This window comes from Cebus imitator, unplaced genomic scaffold (genome assembly GCF_001604975.1).
Source record: "Cebus imitator isolate Cc_AM_T3 unplaced genomic scaffold, Cebus_imitator-1.0 Scaffold79, whole genome shotgun sequence".
NCBI lineage: Eukaryota > Metazoa > Chordata > Mammalia > Primates > Cebidae > Cebus > Cebus imitator.
The window spans coordinates 5,440,707-5,461,128 of NW_016107394.1; the positions used below are offsets into that span (position 1 = coordinate 5,440,707).

General features: G+C 42.4%; 1 protein-coding gene across 3 annotated transcripts in view; it reads right to left on the bottom strand.

Moving 5' to 3' along the window:
- The window catches only part of MAP6 (microtubule associated protein 6), an 83,569-nt gene extending 63,405 nt beyond the window's left edge, over window positions 1-20,164 (bottom strand). For all 3 annotated transcript variants that reach the window (XM_017533019.2, XM_037740136.1, XM_017533018.2), the window contains exon 1: window positions 18,636-20,164. In XM_017533019.2, coding sequence (XP_017388508.1) covers window positions 18,636-19,543 — 908 coding nt within the window. In that variant the 5' untranslated portion in view covers window positions 19,544-20,164. The remainder of the gene's footprint in view (window positions 1-18,635) is intronic.
- Between the last annotated feature and the right edge of the window lie 258 nt (window positions 20,165-20,422).

Here is a 20,422-nt window from a genome sequence, read left to right on the forward strand (position 1 = left end):
AACCAAGAGATGTCTACCCTGTTAAAAATCAAAGCATATTACAAAGCTATGACAAATAAGTGTGGCTTTTTTTTTTCTTTAAGAAAAAGACAAACAGACCAATGCAACAAATCAGAGAGCCCAGAAACAGATCCAGAAACGAAGGAACTTGCTATATGATAGTGGGAACTTTTTTCATCAAGAAAAAAAGAATGACTTGTTAGACAAATGATGGATTTGGGATACTTGACTTCCTACATGCAAGAAAAGGAACTTCTACCCTTCTGACACTACACACAAAAATAAACTCCAGATGTACTACACGTCTAAATGTAAAAAACACATTTAAAAACTGTTAGAAGAGGCTGGGTGCAGCCGCTCAAGGCTGTAACTCCCAACACTTTTCGAGGCCAAGGCAGGTAGATCGCTTGGTAAGATTTTGTCTCTACCAAAAATAATTAAAAAAAACTAGCCAGGTGGGGTGGTGCACGCCTGTGGTCCCAGCTACTCAGGAGGCTGAGGTGGGAGGACTGCTTGAGACTGGAAGGTCAGGACAGCAAGGAGCTGTGATTGTGCCACTATACTCCAGCCTGGGCAACAGAGTGAGACCCTGCCTAAAAGCAAACAAACAGAAAACTATTAGAAGAAAATAGTGCCTTTATAACTTCAGGATAGTGAGGCATTTCTTACATTAGCAATAAAAAATAAATGATAGAAGCAAGGTCTAAATCCACTGAATACATTAAAATGAAAAATTTCTGCATGACAAATGATACTGTAAATGAAAGTAAAAGACAAGCCACAGAAAAAAGATTAGTAACCAGAATCAATGGAGACAAGTAAAAAAAAAAATAACACCTGAATAGGACAATGGGAACGGGAATTCTATGCAATTCACAGAAGAAGAAATGCAGATTGTGCATAAACACATGGAAAGTTTCTTAATTTGACTGAAAATCAGGGAAGTATGAAGTAAACAAAACAACAATTCCGTATTATGAAATTGGCACAAATTTTCAAGTCTGACATTCTAAGACAAAGGGGGTACTTTTATATGCTATTAGTTGAAGTATAAATGGGTCCAGCCAGTAAAAAGAACAATTTTTCAACATTTAATAAAATATAAAATGTGTATAACCCAACACCCGACAATTTATCTTCTAACCCTTTAATATATTCACAGCCAAACATGTATAAGGATATTCACTGCAGCATTATTTATGGTAGTAAAAATGTACAAAAACCTAAACATGCATAAGGAAATGAATAATATGTGATATTGTCATATGATGGCAGATTACACAGCCATTAAAAAGAACCATCTGTACACGTATGGGTATTTACGTATATGTACATGTTTGCATTTTCTCAAGATACGTGATGTTGGGTGAAAAAAACAAAGTGACAGAGTGATACACAGTGTAGGATGCCATGTCAGAAGGCACACATAAGTTCAAGGCCTTATGCAGCTCATGGATAAGGAGGTATACACCAAAGTATACCTCTTTATAACAGTGGTGACTGCCCAGGGGGCGAGGGGAGAAGCAGAGTGGGTCTGGGCCTAGTGGTGGTGGGGGAAACCTATCTGAAAAAAAAATTTTTAATATGAAAAAAGACTAGAAGCAAATATGATAAAATGTTAATTTTTAAAACTCTCGATAGTGAAAATGTATATGTTTTACCCTGCCTAGTGGTGTATTTTTAAAAGTTTTCCAAAAAAACCCAGAAAATTCTTTGAGGATTGATTGGAGCAGGCACCATCAAATATTTAGGAGGGAATGAGAGCAGTATCAAATGGATGGCATTGATTCTTTGGCCATGACTTCCCCTCCATAATGTCATTGGATTTTCAGATCCGTCGTGCTCCCTCCTGTGTTCCCCACTCCAACGTGAGACCATGCTTGGGCATCATGCACTCGGGTCTTTACAGGGATCTCTGAGTGTGGCACTGTAGTGCTGGGAAGGACTTCCAAAAAAAAAATTGGGCCAACCCCTAGTGACAGATGAAGATAATGAAGCAGGAAGGCGAGACTTGTCCAGGGTCACACAGGAGGCAAAGCTGGTCTCAAGGTTCATCTTTAACCTTTAGGCACTGCTCCAATGCCACTGTCTCAGATGACAGCTCCAACTCCTCATCTAGGTTAGCCTGTCAGCTCCCATTAAATGCTCTGTTAGCACCTTGTACTTTCCCCGCCAAGCATTTATCACAGCTGAATTTAATCATTAGTTATTGAAATGCATGCTTGGCACCTTATCTGTCATTACACTGCTCATTCCATGATGAACTTTGTCTTCTTCATGGCTGTAATCCAAGAACTTAGTTCATAGCCTGTTCCCTGGGTGACTACTCTCTTGATGTCTAGACTGGTGTGCATTCAGATTCCATGCTCACTTCTGAGTATTAGTATTTAGGAATTACAATTGCAAGGACCTAATAGTTTACACATATTCATATCCTATATCCTATGGCATGTATCATACTGCCCTGTTTTCTGGAAGAGGAAATTGAGGCTCAGAGACTTGAAAGAACTTTACCAAGGTCACACAAATAGTCAATGGAAAGGCCGAAATTTAAGCTGCAGTTTTCTGATCCCAAGCCATTTGATCAGTCCACTGAACCATGGCTACCAGATGAGTAGCTGTAATTACTATTTTTCCTTGTGTTCCTCACCTTTTCTTCAAACACTTCTCCCCTCCATCACACACTCCTAGCCCTAAAGACCTTCCTTATTTAAGAGCATTCATGCTTCTGCTGCTGTCTCCTCTCCTCCTTGCCCACCAGTACCGTAATCCTGTCATCATGACCATGATCATCATCATCATCATCTTCATCATATTTCTTCCCTACTGTTGAAGTAGGAGCTGACACAGAGCAAATCAGCATGTCCCAGCCCCTGAGCTTTGTAGTCATATCCCCAGAGACTAGCTCAGAGTCTTGTTTGTAGGAAGAGCTCAACAAATATGAATGGAATGAACAAATGACTAAAGTAATGCATTCTGCAAAAGGCTTGCAAAGAATCTCATTCTCACAAATGCAGTTGGATTGGGGCTACTATGATGTGCTAAAAGGCTCCCTAGAGAATGGTGTTGCTAGATTAGATTTTTAGAATCACAAAGCCTCTCTCCAATTCACAGCCTGCTTTTGGCCAGCCCTGGAGGAATACTGGACCAGGGCTTCAGTGAGGTGTCATAACAGTCCCCCAAGGTGGAGCTCTCTTCTGTGCTATTTTTGGGTGCTAGATCCCGGCATGTTGATTATCTCACTGTGTACTTTTAATACCACTTATCCCTTGTCTATTTTTTTTAAGTCCTTGCAGTAGCCCCAAAGGGAACCCTATGCAAAAAATGGTCATAGTAGCCAGAGACTGATAATATTTCGCAATGGTGACTCCTGTACCTTGCATTCTTGGTTGCTATGAGAGATTGGTTGGTTATCCATTATATATAAAGACAAAGAGACTCTAACATGTACATGGCTTCCTGTTGCTATTCAGTTGTAGGGAAACAAGAGAATGACTATGTCACTGTCAAAGAATGAGTGGTGTGCTTAATAAGGCACAGTTAAAACAAGCATTCTGTGCACTCCGTTCAGGCGGTTACTTGCTACCTAAATACAGAGTCTGAAACTTAGTAATACAATATTCTGTCCTCAATAACCTAGATCAGAGATTGGCAAACTACTGCCTACCAGCCAGTTCCAGCCCTCTGCCTGTTTTGTTCAGCTGTGAGCTAAGAATGGTTTTTGCAGATGAATGTTTGCAATCAATCTGATGAAAGGGAACACTAACTTTGAACCCCAATTCAGCAAATGTTATTACCGTAAAAAATGCTTCTCATTTAGGAGAGCTGTATGATAAAAGATTATATTCAATAATGATTATTATATTTTGAATTTTAGTAACAAAATTTTGGGGGAAATTTGTTTTCTCTCTTGTTATTTAAGTACTTAATAATCTTAATTTTGTGTCTCAGCCTGCAAAGCCTACAAAATTTACTGTCTGTCCCTCTATAGGAAGTTTGCTCACTACTGGTCTAGACTGAAGCTATCAAGCTTGTCTCCTGCCACGTCACTTCTTATACTTGGAACACTTGTTATATGGGAATGTCTGTGGTTCTCCACATGCACGTCTAGCTCTCCATGCTCCAGCTGTCCCTTCTGCTGGGACCTGCCACCTCCCGCCCTGCCTGCCTGATCATTTGCTTGCTGATATCATACTAATCCTTCTAGGTCCAGCTCAGATGCTGTCCTCATTTCTGAAGTCTTCTCTGACTTTTCAAGTTAGAATTGATATCCTCTACTCAAAAAGCATGTGACATCCTATAAAACATAATTTACTTTGCTATCGTTAAGGCGTTCACATCCATGGCTGCCTTCTCTCTTAGACTGCAAGTGTCCTCTAGGCAGGAAGTTGTGTATATACAGTAGGAGATTGACAAATGTCTGTTTAATGGATGAATAATTGACTGATGCACTGACAGGAAAGGAAGAAATAATTAATGAAAAGCTAACCTGACTCCTGTTGGAAGGGGGATCTAACTGATCGTCTGACTATTGTTTCTACCAGTGATTTATGTCTTTGCTTACCCCCAGGAAGGAAGACACTCGCCACAGCAAGGCTGTGGTAAGTTAAAAGGATGGAGACTTGTGTGTTGACACACATACTACAGTAAATAGGTATTTAGAAAAATACTGTGAATCCATCTTGAGAAACCTTGACAATACTGTCTTCTTGAGTCCTCAGGCTGTGGGGCACAGCTCTGCTTATGGACAGGAACACTTCAACTGCCATCCCTACTCCTTCTCCTCTGCTTGCTTCTCTCCCACCCATGTTACATTCATGATGCCTCGTTTTTTCCCCTGCTGTACTCTCTAGATGGAATCTCAGGATCTGAATTGCATATTTAATCCGGTGGTTCACTCAGTCCACAAGGGAGAATGTGGTCATCAGGAAGCTCTGAGAAGAATGGCAATGGACCCATTCACTCGCTGAGTGTCATTCTTCAAACACTGGTTGAGCTCTCTTCTGTGCCAGGCCTGAGAAAGGAATAAAAGGGCAAGGCCCAGGCTCTGCCCGCAAGGAGAGCAAGCCGAATGGACTTTCTTGTACATCCCTGAAAAATCATGTGAAATATACCAAATCCTCAGGAGTAATCCTCGGGGCCCCTGGGCTTTTTGAGGAGATGTGGGCATAATGCTGTCAGAGTGGCACCGATATTTGGCTGGCAAGTCATCACAATCCAAGGAGGAAAGTTCTATCTCAAGTTTGTACACAATTAACCCATTCTCTGACCTGCCACCCAAATCCAGACTTTGGCAAAAATTAGATAACATCACTTTACTAAGCACAAAAACATTTCTGAATTCATTTTCAGAGCAAATTATAACTTGTTAAAATCATTTTTTTCTAATTGCTTCCATTACAGTTCTAATTTTATGATTCTTGTTTTACTCGTGCAACAAAGAATTTTTGTGTATACAAAGTGGCAAAAGCCAGGCCTCTCCATATAATTCACATTTGCTAGATTAGAACATCGTGACTCAGATATGCTTAATGGACTGAAAATACTCATAGAAAATCTTTGATCTGAGCATTTAATGGTTCTTTACCCAGAAATTCAGAATGCGTGCAATGAGAAGGGCAAAGGACCTCTGTATATTAGCCAAGTAGTACTCAACCCACCAGGGACAATGACGACAGGATAATTGCCATTTATTGAGTGTTTACTGCGGATGAGGCACTATGTTAACACTGTATGTGCATCATTCATTCATTTGTTCAACTAATTAATATCTATTAAGCATCTATTAAATATCATGCACTAAGCTAAGTGCTGGAGGTACAATGGCAAATAAGACAGGTAAGAGAGTAACAGACCTAATGGAATGTTAAGTCTTCCAACAACTAACTTCATATTAGACAACTAGATATTAGTGATTCTGTTTTACCACTAAGGAAGCAAAATCAGAGAAGAGTGATTAAGTAACTTGCCCCAAATCATATAGTTAATGTGTGGTAAGCAGGACTTGAAACCAAAGTCCCAAATAAAGCCAGACATCAGAGGCAAGCAGGAATTGTAAGAAAGTATTGTACTTTCAAGTGCCCTTCTGCATTTTTATCTCATTGATAAAGACCTCTAGGAAGGAATTTACAGTTCCTAATCTTTTTCCTTCCCAATGGAGCTGACTCTTAAGCTTTTGACACACTGTACAGGTACACTCCTCCAGGAAGTGGTTCACGACTCAGACCAGAAGCCCCCTTTCCTCTACGTCTCCTCAATACCCTGTGCGTATTTCTATTCTTGCACTTACTACTATTACTATACTTTTGCAAAATATGCCTTCCATCCACTAGACCAGGAGCTCCTTAAGGACAATGGCTAGATGTAATTTACCTGTTTACCCTAGAATAGTGATTAATCTGAGATGCAATAAATGTTTCGTGAATAAGTAAATGAAAAACGTTCATTGGTAATCTACTCTACTTCATTATTTCAGTGATAATAATAAAAGTAGCCAGCACTTACTATGATGAGTACGCACAGTGTACAAGCATTATTTCCCCCCATCTTCATCATGGCTCTGTGAAGTCACAACTGTGTAATCACCCCCATTCTATTGATGAGAAAAAAAATCAAAGCTTTCCCAAGATCACACAGAGTTAGTTAAGATGCATGATTCAAACCCTGTTTTTATGGGCACTAAATTCTTCACAGGACACAAGGACACCTCCCAGTACTCATACAAACGTTCCTTCCAGCAATTTTCTGACAGTTGTGCCCCTAGAGAACTCTGGCTCCCAATTTTTACTCTCACCAGGATCTGCCTGGTGCTTTTAGATACAATACTTGCATCCATATTATCTCCCTCAAAAGACAACAATCCACTGTAAACAGGGTTCGTGTGCTCTTCACCTTGAATCTACATAGCCTAGAGTCCCAGCCTTGGCATACTGTTAAGATGTTGCATTGAACTCTGAGTAAAAATAATATTAAGCCCACTGCAATATTACTATGGAATTAGGATCACATAAATCCAACCTAATTCCCTGCTTTTATAGTATAAGCCTCTTTCTCAATGGACTAAAAGCCCTGAAGGATAGAAAGGATTTAGAAAGAAGATGGGAGGAGGGCATGGGGGAAAACTGTGAGCAAAACCCAGCAGTAGTTTAAGTGTGGGGCTTGTGGGGCCCAGTGTAGGCTGTGATTTGGTCAGAGCACCTGCTGAGGCCCATATGATTTTAATATGCAGCCAGGGCTGAGAATACCCAAGAAAAAGCATCGAGTGTGTGCAGGGAGCAGTGGGCAAAAAGGCTGGAAGCATCAGATAGCTCAGATCCTGGAAGGCATTGACTGCAGGCCAAGGTGCTTGGGCCTTGCCCTGGAGGAGAAGGGATCCACTGAGAGTTTAGGACATGGAGGGGTGACACTACCCACCCCTTTTCCACTGCAGAAACAAGGTTAGTGGAGGGAGATTGTATGGGCTTAGCAGAGTTGGGGCCAGAAAGATAGCATAAAGGTTGAAGTTGGCAGCAGCCCTCCCAAGAATGGCATGTTGGACTAGGGGAGTGTGAGGGGACTTGGCAGGGACCTGTTGGAGCTGCACAAGCAAGACACAGCTGTGGCTGGAATGAGGAGAAGCAGATCCCTGAGCCCACTCAGCCACTGACTCTTTCTGTAACCGCAGTCCCCACACCTCCCTGACTCTATTCTGCACCTTTAAAAATAGAGATGTTTACCTTAAAAGGTCATTATGAAGTCTATAGAAAAAGATATGTTAAAGCAGTTGGCACAGAGTAAACGCTCAGCAGATGAGGTTGAAACTCAATGATGTCTCTGTTCTTTCTAATATTCTGCTCTTTTGCTTTCTGCCTTGATCTACATTTTGCCTAATTATTATGGTTTAATAGGAAACAATCCTTAAGGGCTAGGAGGCTTGCAAAAATGCACTATGCACTCCAGGATACGCCACGATGTGGGCCAGTGTTTTGAAGTAATTGCACGAAATGGACAGTGACCACAAGGGGACAGACAGCTCAGTGGAGGAGGCATCGTTTCAGGGATGCACTTGTGGTGAGTTTTGTGGCTTGACGCGTGGACACAATTTTCCCACCAGAAGAGGTTACACCAGTCCTAATCCTGCAAAAGCCTCTTCATTCAATTTGAAAACAAATACCCACTGACAGTGGACTATGCTAGGATAAAGGAAGGATAGCAAAGATAATAACGATGTGTATTATGTAATACACAGCATGGGTAGCTCCTGTGTGTAATGTTCAAGACCAGCAGCACGGGAGGTGGGAGATTGAGACCACAGTGAGGCCTATGCTCCTGCTCTCTTTCAGACAGGAGAGGCAGGGACAGACACCGAGAGCTCATTCTTTGCGACGCCTCCCACCCATATCAGAGATGTCAATGCTTATTGGCCATTGACCTCAGCATTCTTTTCTTCTCACCCTCTCTATCCCCCACCTACCCTAATGTCTATGGGTTTCATTCTCAGCAATAGGCTGATGCTGTCTTTATCTTCTTTTCTCTTCTGCCCTTTCTCCTGAGCTTCAAGCTCTGTCTCCATTTAGTTCTTTTGTATTTTGTTTCTTATTTTTTGTTGAGGTATAACATACAGAGAATAAAGTCCATAAGTCTCAATTGTTTTTGTGTATAAACCCATATCACCACCACTCAGACAAAGACATAGAACATTTCCAACACCTCAGAAGATTCTCCTGTGCTCCTTCTCAACTTGCACATGTACCAGTTCATATATGCATTAGATGCAATTTCTCCCTACAAGAGCAACAAAAATTAATTGTATACATCTTATCTTCTTTGCGGGTTAGTCTTGGTCAGCACTGTATTTCTGAGAGTTAATTACCCACCTAACTCCCAGAGATTACCATTAGTCCAACATTTATCACCATCAATTACTTTACCTGTTTTTGAACTTCATATAAATGGAATCATTCAGTAAGTGCATTCGTATCTAGGATCAATTTTGTCGCCCACTAGGAAGCTTTTGGTAATGTCTGAAGATGCTTTTAATTGCCACAACTCAGGGTGGAGAGGGGTGGGAAATATTACTGGTGTGTAATGAATAGAGGCTCGGGATGCTGCTAGACATCCTACAACGCACAGCACAGGCCCACAACAAAGAATTCGCTGGTCAGTAATTGATAAGGCCTGTGTATCAATCTCCTATAGCGACTGTAACAAATTACCACAAACTGAATAGCTTAAAGCAACATAGATTTAACATTTCACAGTTTTTTTATTCAGAAGTCCTAAATGGGTCTCATTGGAAGCTCTAGGGGAGAACACTTTCTTTCCCTTTGCCAGCTTCTAGAAGCGGCTTACACTCCTTGGCACGTTTCCTTCCATCTTCAAAGCCAACAACCGCCAGTCAAGTCTTTGTCACACTGCATCACCCTAATATGACACTTCTGTCTTCCTCTTTCACTTATAAGGACTCTTGTGATTACACTGAGCCCAAGTGAATCCAGGCTATCCTTCCAATTTCAAAGACCATAACTTAACGACATTTGTAAAGTCCCTTTTCCCACGTAAGATAACATATTCATAAATTCCTAGAATTAGGATTTGGATGTCTTTGGAGGGGGGATTATTCTGCCTTCCATACCCTGCTATATAATATGCTGCTGTATGAATATACCACAATTTATGTATCCTATTGTTGATGGGGATTTGTGCTGTTTTAGTACTTTGCTACTAATAATGCTGCTATAAACATTCTTATACATGTCTTCTGCTTAATTTCTGTTAGGTAGATACTCACGGATGGAATTTCTGGGTCATGGTAAATGTATGTTTAACTTGAATAGATAATGCTAAAGAGTTTTATAATGTAGTTGTACCAATTTACACTCTTAGCAGCAGTATGAATTTCCATTTTCATTCTGTATTGAACATCTCCGTGTAGACCTTCCAAAGACACCCCAAACTCAACTTGTCCAAAACTGTGCTATCTCTAAAGCTCAGTGTATACCATCTTCCCCCTAGACATTCAAAGCAGGAACGCTGGAAATATCCTAGACTCTTCCCTCTCCCTTTCTGCCTACTTTTATTTAGCCCCTATTATTTTATTCTTTTCAGCACTTGCTTACATTCTATTGCTGGAGGGCTTCATTATCTCTCACCTAGACTACAGTTTCTTCCCTGGACTCTGTTCCCAGTCTCGTCTCTCCAGTCCATTCTTCCCATTGCTGTCAAAGTCACCTTTTCTAAAATCTAAAGCTGAACCCTGATTCTCCTGTTGCTTATAAGACAAAGGAGCTAGCCCCAGCCTACCTCCTTCGGCGCTTGCCATTCTATCCTTACGCAGTGATACCTCCAAGTTCTGCCCGCACATAACTGCTTATGATTTCTCTTCTTGTACTTTTACTCAAATTGATCCATTCTCCCATTTACTGCCCACTCATCTCTCAAGACTCAGCCTACTAGTCACCCTCTCTACTGAACTCTTTCCCAACACCCCTCAAATCAGGCAGACTTAACCCCTGTCTTCTCTGTGCTCCACCATGCCCTGCACAGACATTTTATCAGGGCTTCTATAACTTTTCAGCAGACTTGTCTATGTCCAATAAACACAAGCCTCCTGAGAGCAGGGACCGCTTTGTCATCCAGGCACTTAGTCCAGGACCCAACATGGTAGATGCAAATAAACATTTACTGAATGGAAGCTGAATTAAGAGAGTACATATTAATATGACATGGAGGAAGTGCGGAGTGTAGAGACAGGCAAGCACAGACAGTCTGTGCTTTCAACAGTCTTAAAACCTAAAGGGGCCAGGTGCGGTGGTTTAAGCTTGTAATCCCAACACTTTGGGAGGCAGAGGCAGGCAGATCACCTGAGGTCAGGAATTTGAGACCAGCTTGACCAACATGTTGAAACCCTATCTCTGCTAAAAATACAAAATTAGCCAGGCATGGTGGTGCGCACCTATAGTCCCAGCTATTTGAGAGGCTGTGGCAGGAGAATTGCGTGAACCCAGGAGGCGGAGGTTGCAGTGAGCCGAGATTGTGCCACTGTACTCCTGCCTGGGCAACAGAGCAAGGGGGGTCATAAGCTCTAACAGGGAAGTAACTGCATAGTTTCTGCAGAGCTACTGTAAAGATTTCAGGGAGAAAATCTATCTAAGGTTTCTAGCCTTCTGCCAGGCACATACTAGGCACTAAATTAACTACTACTACTACTATTTTTTTTTTTTTATGATGAAACTAGACTGTTTTTAGTTTGCTGGTTCAGGGCCATGTTGAAGTTATCTTCATTCAGCACAGAATGAGAAGCTCACCTATTTATATTAATACAGTAGACACAATTTGTAAAGCCAGAGCAGCATTCTAGAAATAGCTCCTTAATCTTGATGAACATTTGTTGATTTATTTTAGTTTTATATTTGGAGCATTGACTTATTCTTAGTGATTGTTGATTTAGAATTATCACTGGCTTGACATTTTTTTAAAGTTCATATATGCATTAGATGCAATTTTTCCTTATGAGAGCAACAAATAATTGTGTCTATCTTATCTTCTTTGTGGGTTAGTCTTGGTCAGCATTGTATTTCTGAGAATTAATTACACAAACTTAACCAATGATCTAACAAAATGCCTCAGTAAAAATGTCCAAACAAACATAAAACACTGCTGAGTTCATGTGTGGTTTCCGTGACAAGTTTCTCTCCTGGTTTCTTCCCTCCCCCCATCACTCCTCCTTCATCTTCTTCATGGATATCCCTTCTGCTGTCAGTACTCCAAATACATGTATCCCCTATGGCTCCATTTTCTGTTGGTTATTTTTCTCTACTCCTTTTCCATGGATAGTTTTGCCTCTTCCCATTACTTTCATAACACTCACAAGCTGATCGTTTTCAAATCTATATTTATAGCCCAGACCTCTCCCTAAGCTTTCAGATCCAAATATTTACTTAACTGACCCTCAAACGCCTCTTGTTAGATTTTCCATAGACAACAGATCCAGAATTTTCCAAATTCTATATATTGACAAGTGCTTCAACTTTCACTTCTGACTTTTTTTCCTCCTCTATATTCCCTGTTCCAGTGACAAGCATCACTACCAGTTACCAAAACCAGAAACACAAGGGTCATCCTGGGTCATATCTTCTTTTCATCTCAATTGGTCATTCAGATCTGTTGTTTTGTACCTATATTATGTTATAAATCTCCAATCTTATAGCCATGATTAAGGCTTTGTCATTTTCTCCAAATTATTTCAATAGCCTCCTTACTGGCCGCCCATTCTCTAATCTCCCCAGGTTAGCCAGTCAACGGGAGCTTTATAAAATTTGAATCAAACCATGTTGTCACTCTGCTTAGATTTTTTCAGTGACTCATTATAGTCTATAAAAGCAAATCCACACTTCTTAGCTAGGAATATAAGGCTGTTGATAAGCTGACCTATGCCTACCTCTCAGAGCATAAAAAGAAAGGGAATAGTAAAAATAATAGTAAAACTTACTGAAAAAAAAGATGCTCCACAAAATCAAAATTTTATTCTTTGAAAAAACTAAAAAACAAAACAAATCTTAACAAGAATAATCCCCCAAAAAAAGATAGAAGGCACAAATAAACATTAGGTATGAAAAAGGAGACATAGCTACAAGTAAGTAGAGATTATTTTTAAATCCACAAGATAATGCTATGATCAATTTTATGTCAATAAATTATAAAATTAGAAGAAATGTACATTTTTCCAGAAAAAATAAATTACCAAAATTGGTTCAAGAAGAAATATAATACCTGGATAAATGAATCACTATGAAAGACATTGAATTGATAGTAAAAAAAAAAATTCCATGAAAAAGACAACAGATTCAGCAAGTTTTACAGGAGAATTTCATCAGATATTTAAGGAGCATCCCTTCTTATATAAACTTGTTTTAAATAACTGAAAAGGAGGGGAATCTATCCATCTAATTTTATAGCTATAACCATGACCCTAATAGTACATAAGGCCAATATAAAAAAGGAAAAATTATAGGCCAATCTTATTTATGAATACATGCAAACATTTCAGATAAAAAATAGTAAACCAAATTCAGCATAATAAAATATATTTTTATCTAAGCAAGATTTATTCCAACAATGCAAAGATGGTTCAATATCAGAAAAAAAATCTACTAACAGATTAAAAAAGAAAAACCGTAGGATCATCTCAGTTGATACTGAGTCTTCAATAAGAGAAAAACCATTCAGTAAGACTGAACAGCCAACTAATTTTTAAAAACCCTAGCAAATTAGGATAAAGAGAAATTTCGTAACCTTATCTTATTAAAACATAAAGCAAACCTCATACTTAATGACAAAACTTTAGAAACTTTCCCACATCCCAAGACAAGGATGTTTGTTATCACCTACTATTTGAAACCACACCAGTTGTCCTAACCAACAGAGCAACACACACACAAAAAGCAAGACATATAAACCTTGGAAAGGAAGATGATACATTGTTATTTGCTAAAAACTTACATTATCTTCACAGACAATCCAGCAGAATCTACAAACAAAACTAATTAGAAAGTGTGATAAGATTCCTGAATACAAGATTAACATATCAAAATTAATGCATACGGGCAATAATAAATTAGAAAACATAATAAACTCTTCACAATAAGAGCAATAATTAAAAGATAGCTCAGAATAAAATAAAGTAAGATAATGTGGTGCTAACTCAGACTGACGGAATAAAACAGAGAATCCAGAAATAATATCTAAAGATATGTGACTCTTATGTGATAGAGGAGATATCGTAAGTTATTGGGGAAAAGTAAAGCTTTAAAAAAGAGTGTTGGGATGAATGACTTTCCATATAGGGAAAAATTCAATCCCTATCTCACTCCATTTATAAAGACAAAATCTAGTTGGATTATCAACAATTGAAATACAGAAATAAAACTTTAAAACTGTATTCATGTGTATATATATGAGTATATGTGTGTATGTAATTTTGTGAAGAAAATTACAATATATAAGTGAAGAACATAAAAGATTTAAATGAATGGCAAGCTTTGCCATGTTTGCATATAGGAAAACTCAATAGCTTAAAGATGATAAATTTCTCCAGGTAATTTTTTTCCCAAGTAAAGCCTGCATTCATCTGCATCAAAATTATCTAGAGTGCTTGCTAAAAATTAGATACCTGGGCTCCATTTTAAGCCCATTGAATTAATATGTATGAGGATATGGCCCAAGAATCTGCATTTTGGAAAACTCTCCAGGCGATTCTTTTGTGTATTAAATTTTGAGAACCATGACTTATAAAAGTAGACCATAACATGAGTTGCACATTAGAATCACCTGAGATAGTTTTTAAAAAGTTGGTTGTCCAGGCTACACCCCAGACCGATGAAATCAGATTTTCTGGGCAAGGCACCTATGCATCAGCCTTTTGAAAGTTCTCCACTGATTCCAATGTGCAGCCAAGGTTGAGGACCACTGCCCTGGCTGGTGGTTGATGTAGAGTCAGGTATATAAAGTTTGCTGCCCTTCTCCATTTGAACATTTGCTTCTAGTGCTAACCTGGTAAGATTTGGACTTTAACTTGACTGAGGAAGACACAATTTTCTTACATTAAAATTATGACTCATTTATTTGGTATCCCCACCTCCTTATCTGGTACATGGTACTTGGTGATCATTTTCTGAAAAAAAATTCAACTAAATAAAATTGACTCTATCAATATGTAAATAAATAAAATTTTCACCAAGCCCTAAAAATTCCATTAGAGTCAACAAATCTATATGGCACGTAGGGTGTGAGAGGTCCTTCTCTTTAGGTGTTCACGACCTGCTGGGAGAGACTGATATGGATAAAAGTATTTTACAATCAAGCAGACAATGATAAGAGTTCAAAAACTAAAAAGGGAATAGAAGAAAAATTAATTCAGAATGGCTGGATCTAGGAAGGCATTGCTGTAGATTCAGTAACCAAGATTGACTTTGAGGCATTGCTGGGATTGACCCATGAGGAGATTAGGGAAATGGACAGTTGGGGAATGCGACAGCTCTGCACAGCATAAACTACGTCAGATGGGCCTTCCTGTTACCTTCATGCAAGGCTGGAGGGCAGACATTGAAGGCTCCTTTTCTTTCTAACTTCCTTGTCACTGCTCTCATTTTTCAAGTATTTCACCCTGGTTTATTAATTCTACCTCCTGGTGCCTCAGCTGGTTTTTTCTAGGAAAAGTTTCTCATTAGCATTTCTATAGGGAGCAGCTGCTACCCTATCTATCCCTATTATCTGATGGCCAGAGCAATAGCGTTGACTGGGAAAGGAATTTTAATCCCCTCCTTATGACTCATCTATTTTCTAATTGAGAACATCAGGTCTAAAGTCACAAATGGCTTCCCAGTGAAATCCAACCTTAACATTAAAAATGGTAATAAATACATGCTTCTCAATTTTATATCATCTATGTAAAATGAAAGTGTTAAAAATTAATCAAACTCATGTTTGTGAATAATCCTAAAGCTATCTCAGATACTACTTGAATGCAAAAATCTCAGGCTAGTATGAATGGATTGGGTATTAGATAAGATGTTGGATAGGGAAGGGTTCTCAAAACCATAATGTCAAAGGACATCTAATGTTATTTATGACTGTAAATTATAAAGTAAAACAATGAGCATGTATATGATTCTGAATGTTGAATGTTTATTTTACATGATGGACTGTGTGTCCTTTCTGTTTAAGCAGACTGTTCACATTGATGTCATGTGACAGATGTCATTTGTAAAGTCCATGAGATGAACCAGTCACCATGGTGTAAGCACACCATAATTTATGTAGAATGGCAGAAGAAAAGGGTTTGTAAATCAAATTATCATTGAAGTGGCGCACAACTTAGCTCCTAAGGCGGCATAAGGTCCGTCTACAGTGGATATGGAACATACTTAAATTCAAAAGATATCCTAGAATGATAGCAAGGAAAAGAATGTGAGACAATAGGGAGGGAAAATCAATGTTCTAGATAAGCTTATAATTGCCAACCATCTCTACAATGTATTTAATGTATTGATATTTCTTTATAACTACTTTAAGCCAAAGTGTATATCTCAATTTTTTGTTAATTTTTCCTTTGGAACAAAAAATGTTAAATTTCACATCAAATTTGTCATGCACTTAAATTGTTCATTAAATAAATTGATGTTTCTTAGCAATATTCATTCCCATAACATTTCAAAACCCTTCTGATTATCTAGCAAAATGGTAATGGTGGCCCCCCAAAGTCATGAGTATAATTAAATTTTACAGATCTAAATTTAAATTTTTTTCGAGGTGTTCAAAGTTTTTTTTTTTTTTTTGACCGATTGATAGAATTGATAGGTGTTAAAAAAAATAATCATTCTCACCAGTTGTGAGGGCATAGCTATTCCCCACCAAATCCAGTCATTTCCAGTCCGTGTGTAATTTGAAGCATGGCATGTGAAGCATGCCATGCTTACTGCACAGTTAAGCTGTTTTTTTGAGGAAAAAGGCTATATAGAACAAGGTACAACCCCAAATCTGAGGTGTATTATATCTGAAGGATGTGGTCATTCCTTGACTGACAGGCCACTCATCCATAAACAAAGCAAGTCCTGCCAACTTGGAATCAAAACTGAGCAGAATCACCCGAGGAGGCTGAAGAAGCTGGAATCTCTCTTGATTGGCATTGACTGTATGGTAGTGAGAAGAGATAGCTCCTGCCAGGGGGTAGTAAGGTTCCACCTGCCACAGGGTGCTAAAATGAGACTGGGAAGATGAAGAGGCCAGGCCAGTAGTCTATGATGTTGGGCCAGACTTGGGTTTCTCAGGGTAGGAAGATCAAAGCCATAGCAGAACCAGAAAACTACATCCTGGCTTTGTTTTTTATGTAACTTGCTTGCTTGTTTCTCTTCTTTTGTTTTGCTCCCCACTTGGTAGCAGCGTAAAAACATAGTGAACATTCTACCTTCTCGTGGCTAACCAAGGAAAAGGATTTATGTCCTTGCTTGACCAAGAGCTCAAAGGAAGTGCTGTACTTCTGGGGTACCAGTGTGGTTGTTGTGATAGCAATAAACCAAGAGAGAGGTGCCGAGGGAGGTGGAATTCAGGAAGATGAGAAACGCAGGGGTAGAAGCTGGGGGACAGATTTTCTCTTCACACGAAAGATGTCTGAAGATGGTAGTCTTTCCTCAGCCTATGAGAGAGTGTTGGTGATGTTCACTGGAGAAGGACATTAGTCTAACTTGAGACTAGATATAGAGTCTTGGCAAAGGACTAACTCTCTAGTCCTCCCCACCGCACCCTTGTGCAGGAAGGAGGCAGCAGGAAGCTGTGGCATTGATAAAGGACCCCATAAGCTGCATTTTGAATACCTCTAGCTCAATTACCATTCATACACATCTTCCTGGAGAGACCCCAAATGCAATGTTACATGTTCAGAATCAACTGCGTTGTTAGCCAATTGATGTTGGTTGGAACATAAGGGCAGGATTGAAAGCTAAGACTTCAGAAGTATATACTGGCTGGATGAAAAGCAAGAAAGCAGACTGGAATGGCTGAGGCTGCAGCAGAGGGAAATTCTAGAAGGAAAGAGAGAGATTTTCATGCTTGAAAGCATTCATTTGCGAGGAATTAAGTGTGCTGGAGAAAGGGGTTCTTGGTGGCAAGAGAATGAGAGACATCTGGAGAACACGTAAGGAAAGGAGAGAGAAAGAAGATACCTCAATAGCAGAGAAGGCTGGAGGCATCTAGAAAGAAGGATCAGAATAATAAGGCATCATGTAGAAGGTAGGAATGGAACCAAGACGTACTAATTACCGCTATGTCCTAGGCACCAGCTGTTCTCCTGAATCATCTCATTTAATCCTCGCAATGTCCAGCACAGTGCTTGGCATATAGTAGGCATTTTAAAATATGTTGAATATTTGATAATAATTAAATAAAAATAAAATCAATATTTAATATTAAATCAATAAAAGCATGAACAATCCTAAGAGATGTCTATTACCAATCACATCTTACAGATAAGAAACTGAGGCCCAGAAAGGTTACGAAACGTGCCCAATATGTCACAGCTAGTAAGAGATAGAAGGACAATGACTTCAAACTCCCAGTGGTGGAAGGAGGGGGGTGATTTGTAAAGATCCTGTGGGTAATCTACAAAAAGGTGTGGTGCTTGGGTGTTGCCCAGAGACTGAGAGAGGGAGAAAAGAATGAAGGGCCAAGTGAACTGGCCTAGGGAGGAGGGGGAGAGGTCACTTGGAGAGAATTCTTCTTCTAGAAGAATGGCAAAGGGCAGCATCCAGGCTAACGCAGCAGGTGAGCTGGGTGGGGGCAGGACGGAAACACAGCCTGTGCTGACATTGCAGTCTCTGTGGGCAGGCAGGCAACTGAGGTGGGCGGGATGGAGAAAAGGGCTAAAGCGGTAAAGTGAAAGAGCCAGGCAGTCTGAGATGGAAATACTAACAGCTTGCGCATAGGACAGGGCAGAAGAGAAGGCTTTGATGGGAGGTGGTCTGGGAGGCGGCTGAGGGGAGGGTGTGGCCTGGGACCGGAGGCAGGCTTCATGCAAGGCCTGTGCTGGGGATCGTGGGCCCCGGGCAGCCCGCGGGAAGGGTCTGCGTGGCGGCTACCCAGCCCGAGCAGCGGCCGCGTCTCACCTGTAGGAGCTGCTCACGGTACTCGCCACCTCCTCGCGGATTTGCCGGTTGAGGGCGTCCGCTGCCGCGCGTCCCCTGCCAGCCTCGGGGCCGGTGGCCTGGACCAGGGCCTGGGCCGTGGGCAGCGGCGTCTGCTCCTGCCCCAGGCCCTCGGCACGGCGCCCCATCCAGGCGGGCCCGGCCTTCCTGCGCGTGTCGCGCTCGTCCGCCCAGGACGCCTTTCCGGCCGCCAGGCCACCCGCTCCGCCGGGGGCCGCCTCCTGCTCCCGGGACTCAGCAGTTGCCTGCACTGGCCAGCGCTCCTGGCTCTGTGGCCGGCGCTTGGGCGCCCCGAGGATGGGCGCCGACGCCTGGGAGGCCGCGGGGATCTGCACGGGCTTGGGGATCCACGGGTGGTCCCCGCGGCGCGGCAGCGGCCAGGCGCGGAAGTCCTTCTGGTACTGGGTCTCGCGCTCGAAGGGCGCGTCGGAGGGCTGGTACTCGCTGCGCGGCCGGCAGCTGGGCTCGGGCCGCTGCACCTTCCAGGCCCGATAGTCCTGCCGCATCACCGAGTCCGCGGGGCCGGAGGTGGAGCCCGAGCCCAGGCCCGGGCCAGGCCCGCTCCTGCTGGGGCCGGCCGCCGGCTCTCGCTCGCCGCTAGGCCCAGGCGCTGGCCCGGTTGCCCGGGCAACTGCATCCAACTCGCCCTGGGCCGGCTGCGTCTCTATGGCAACCGTGCGCGCCAAGGGGGGCCCGAGAGCCGGCTGCGCCTGGGGCTGCGGCGGCGGCGGTGGCTGCGGAGGGGCGCCCGGGTGTTCGGTGGCCTCCGAGTACTTGGTGAAAACCAGCGGCACCGCGATGTCCGCCTTGTCCAACTGGTTCCAGAAGCGGGCGATGCAGCAGGCCCTTGTGATGCACGGCCACGCCATGATGCTCGCTGCAAAGCCGGTCCCCTCTTTCTTTTTGTGGTTCTAAAGCAAGTCTCTAATCTTCCTTCAGCCTCCTACTCTTACGGGCCAATGTGATTCCCACCGTTTTCTCCCCCGGATCAGCCGGAGCTAGTTCGCCCTCCTCCGTCAGCGAGCACCCAGGGAGAGCGATCCTAAGAGAGTCGGTAAAGTCCCTCGATTACCGGCTGCAAACGCCTTCGGGAGCGCAGTCTGCTGCCAGCGCTGAAGGGCGAGAAGCGCGGCGTCCCCGAGTCCCCGGCGAGGGTGTCTGGGACGCGCCCCTCCCTGCGGCTGCGGCGGCGCACAGACCTCGGCCGAGCGAGGCGACGTGAGGAGAGATGGCTGCAGGCTTAAGCCATGGCGCAGAGGAGGGGCCGGGCGGTGTGGCCGCAGGGTCGGCGGATCGGGCTCGAGTCTACTTCCCGCCGGCCTCCGATTGCAGCCGGCCACCTAGCAGGGATGGGAGGCCATCACCCCCAGCGGAGACCGAGCATTGCTGCCTCCGCTGCTGCCAGCGAGGATGCCGCAGCCGCCGCCGCTGCTGCCGCCTCTTCTCCTGGGAAGCGACCCCACCCTTTTCTGCAGCTCTCAGTCTCCGTGGCTGCCTGCGAATGATGGTGCAGCCGCTGCCGCCGCCGCCTCTGCCCCTGCTGCAGGGAAGCGGCCCCACCCTTTTAATGCCGCTCAGCAGGGGGAAAAAAATCCAGGAACGTTGCTGATTGAAAGAGTGCTGCAGGGGGGAAAAAAAAAAAAAAAAAAAAAAAAAAACACCTGCTGTCGTCAGCGCGGCGCTGCTGGGAGCTTGTACTCTCTCCCCACCTCCCTCTGCCCTGGCAGCTCCTCCCTCTGCTCCCGGGC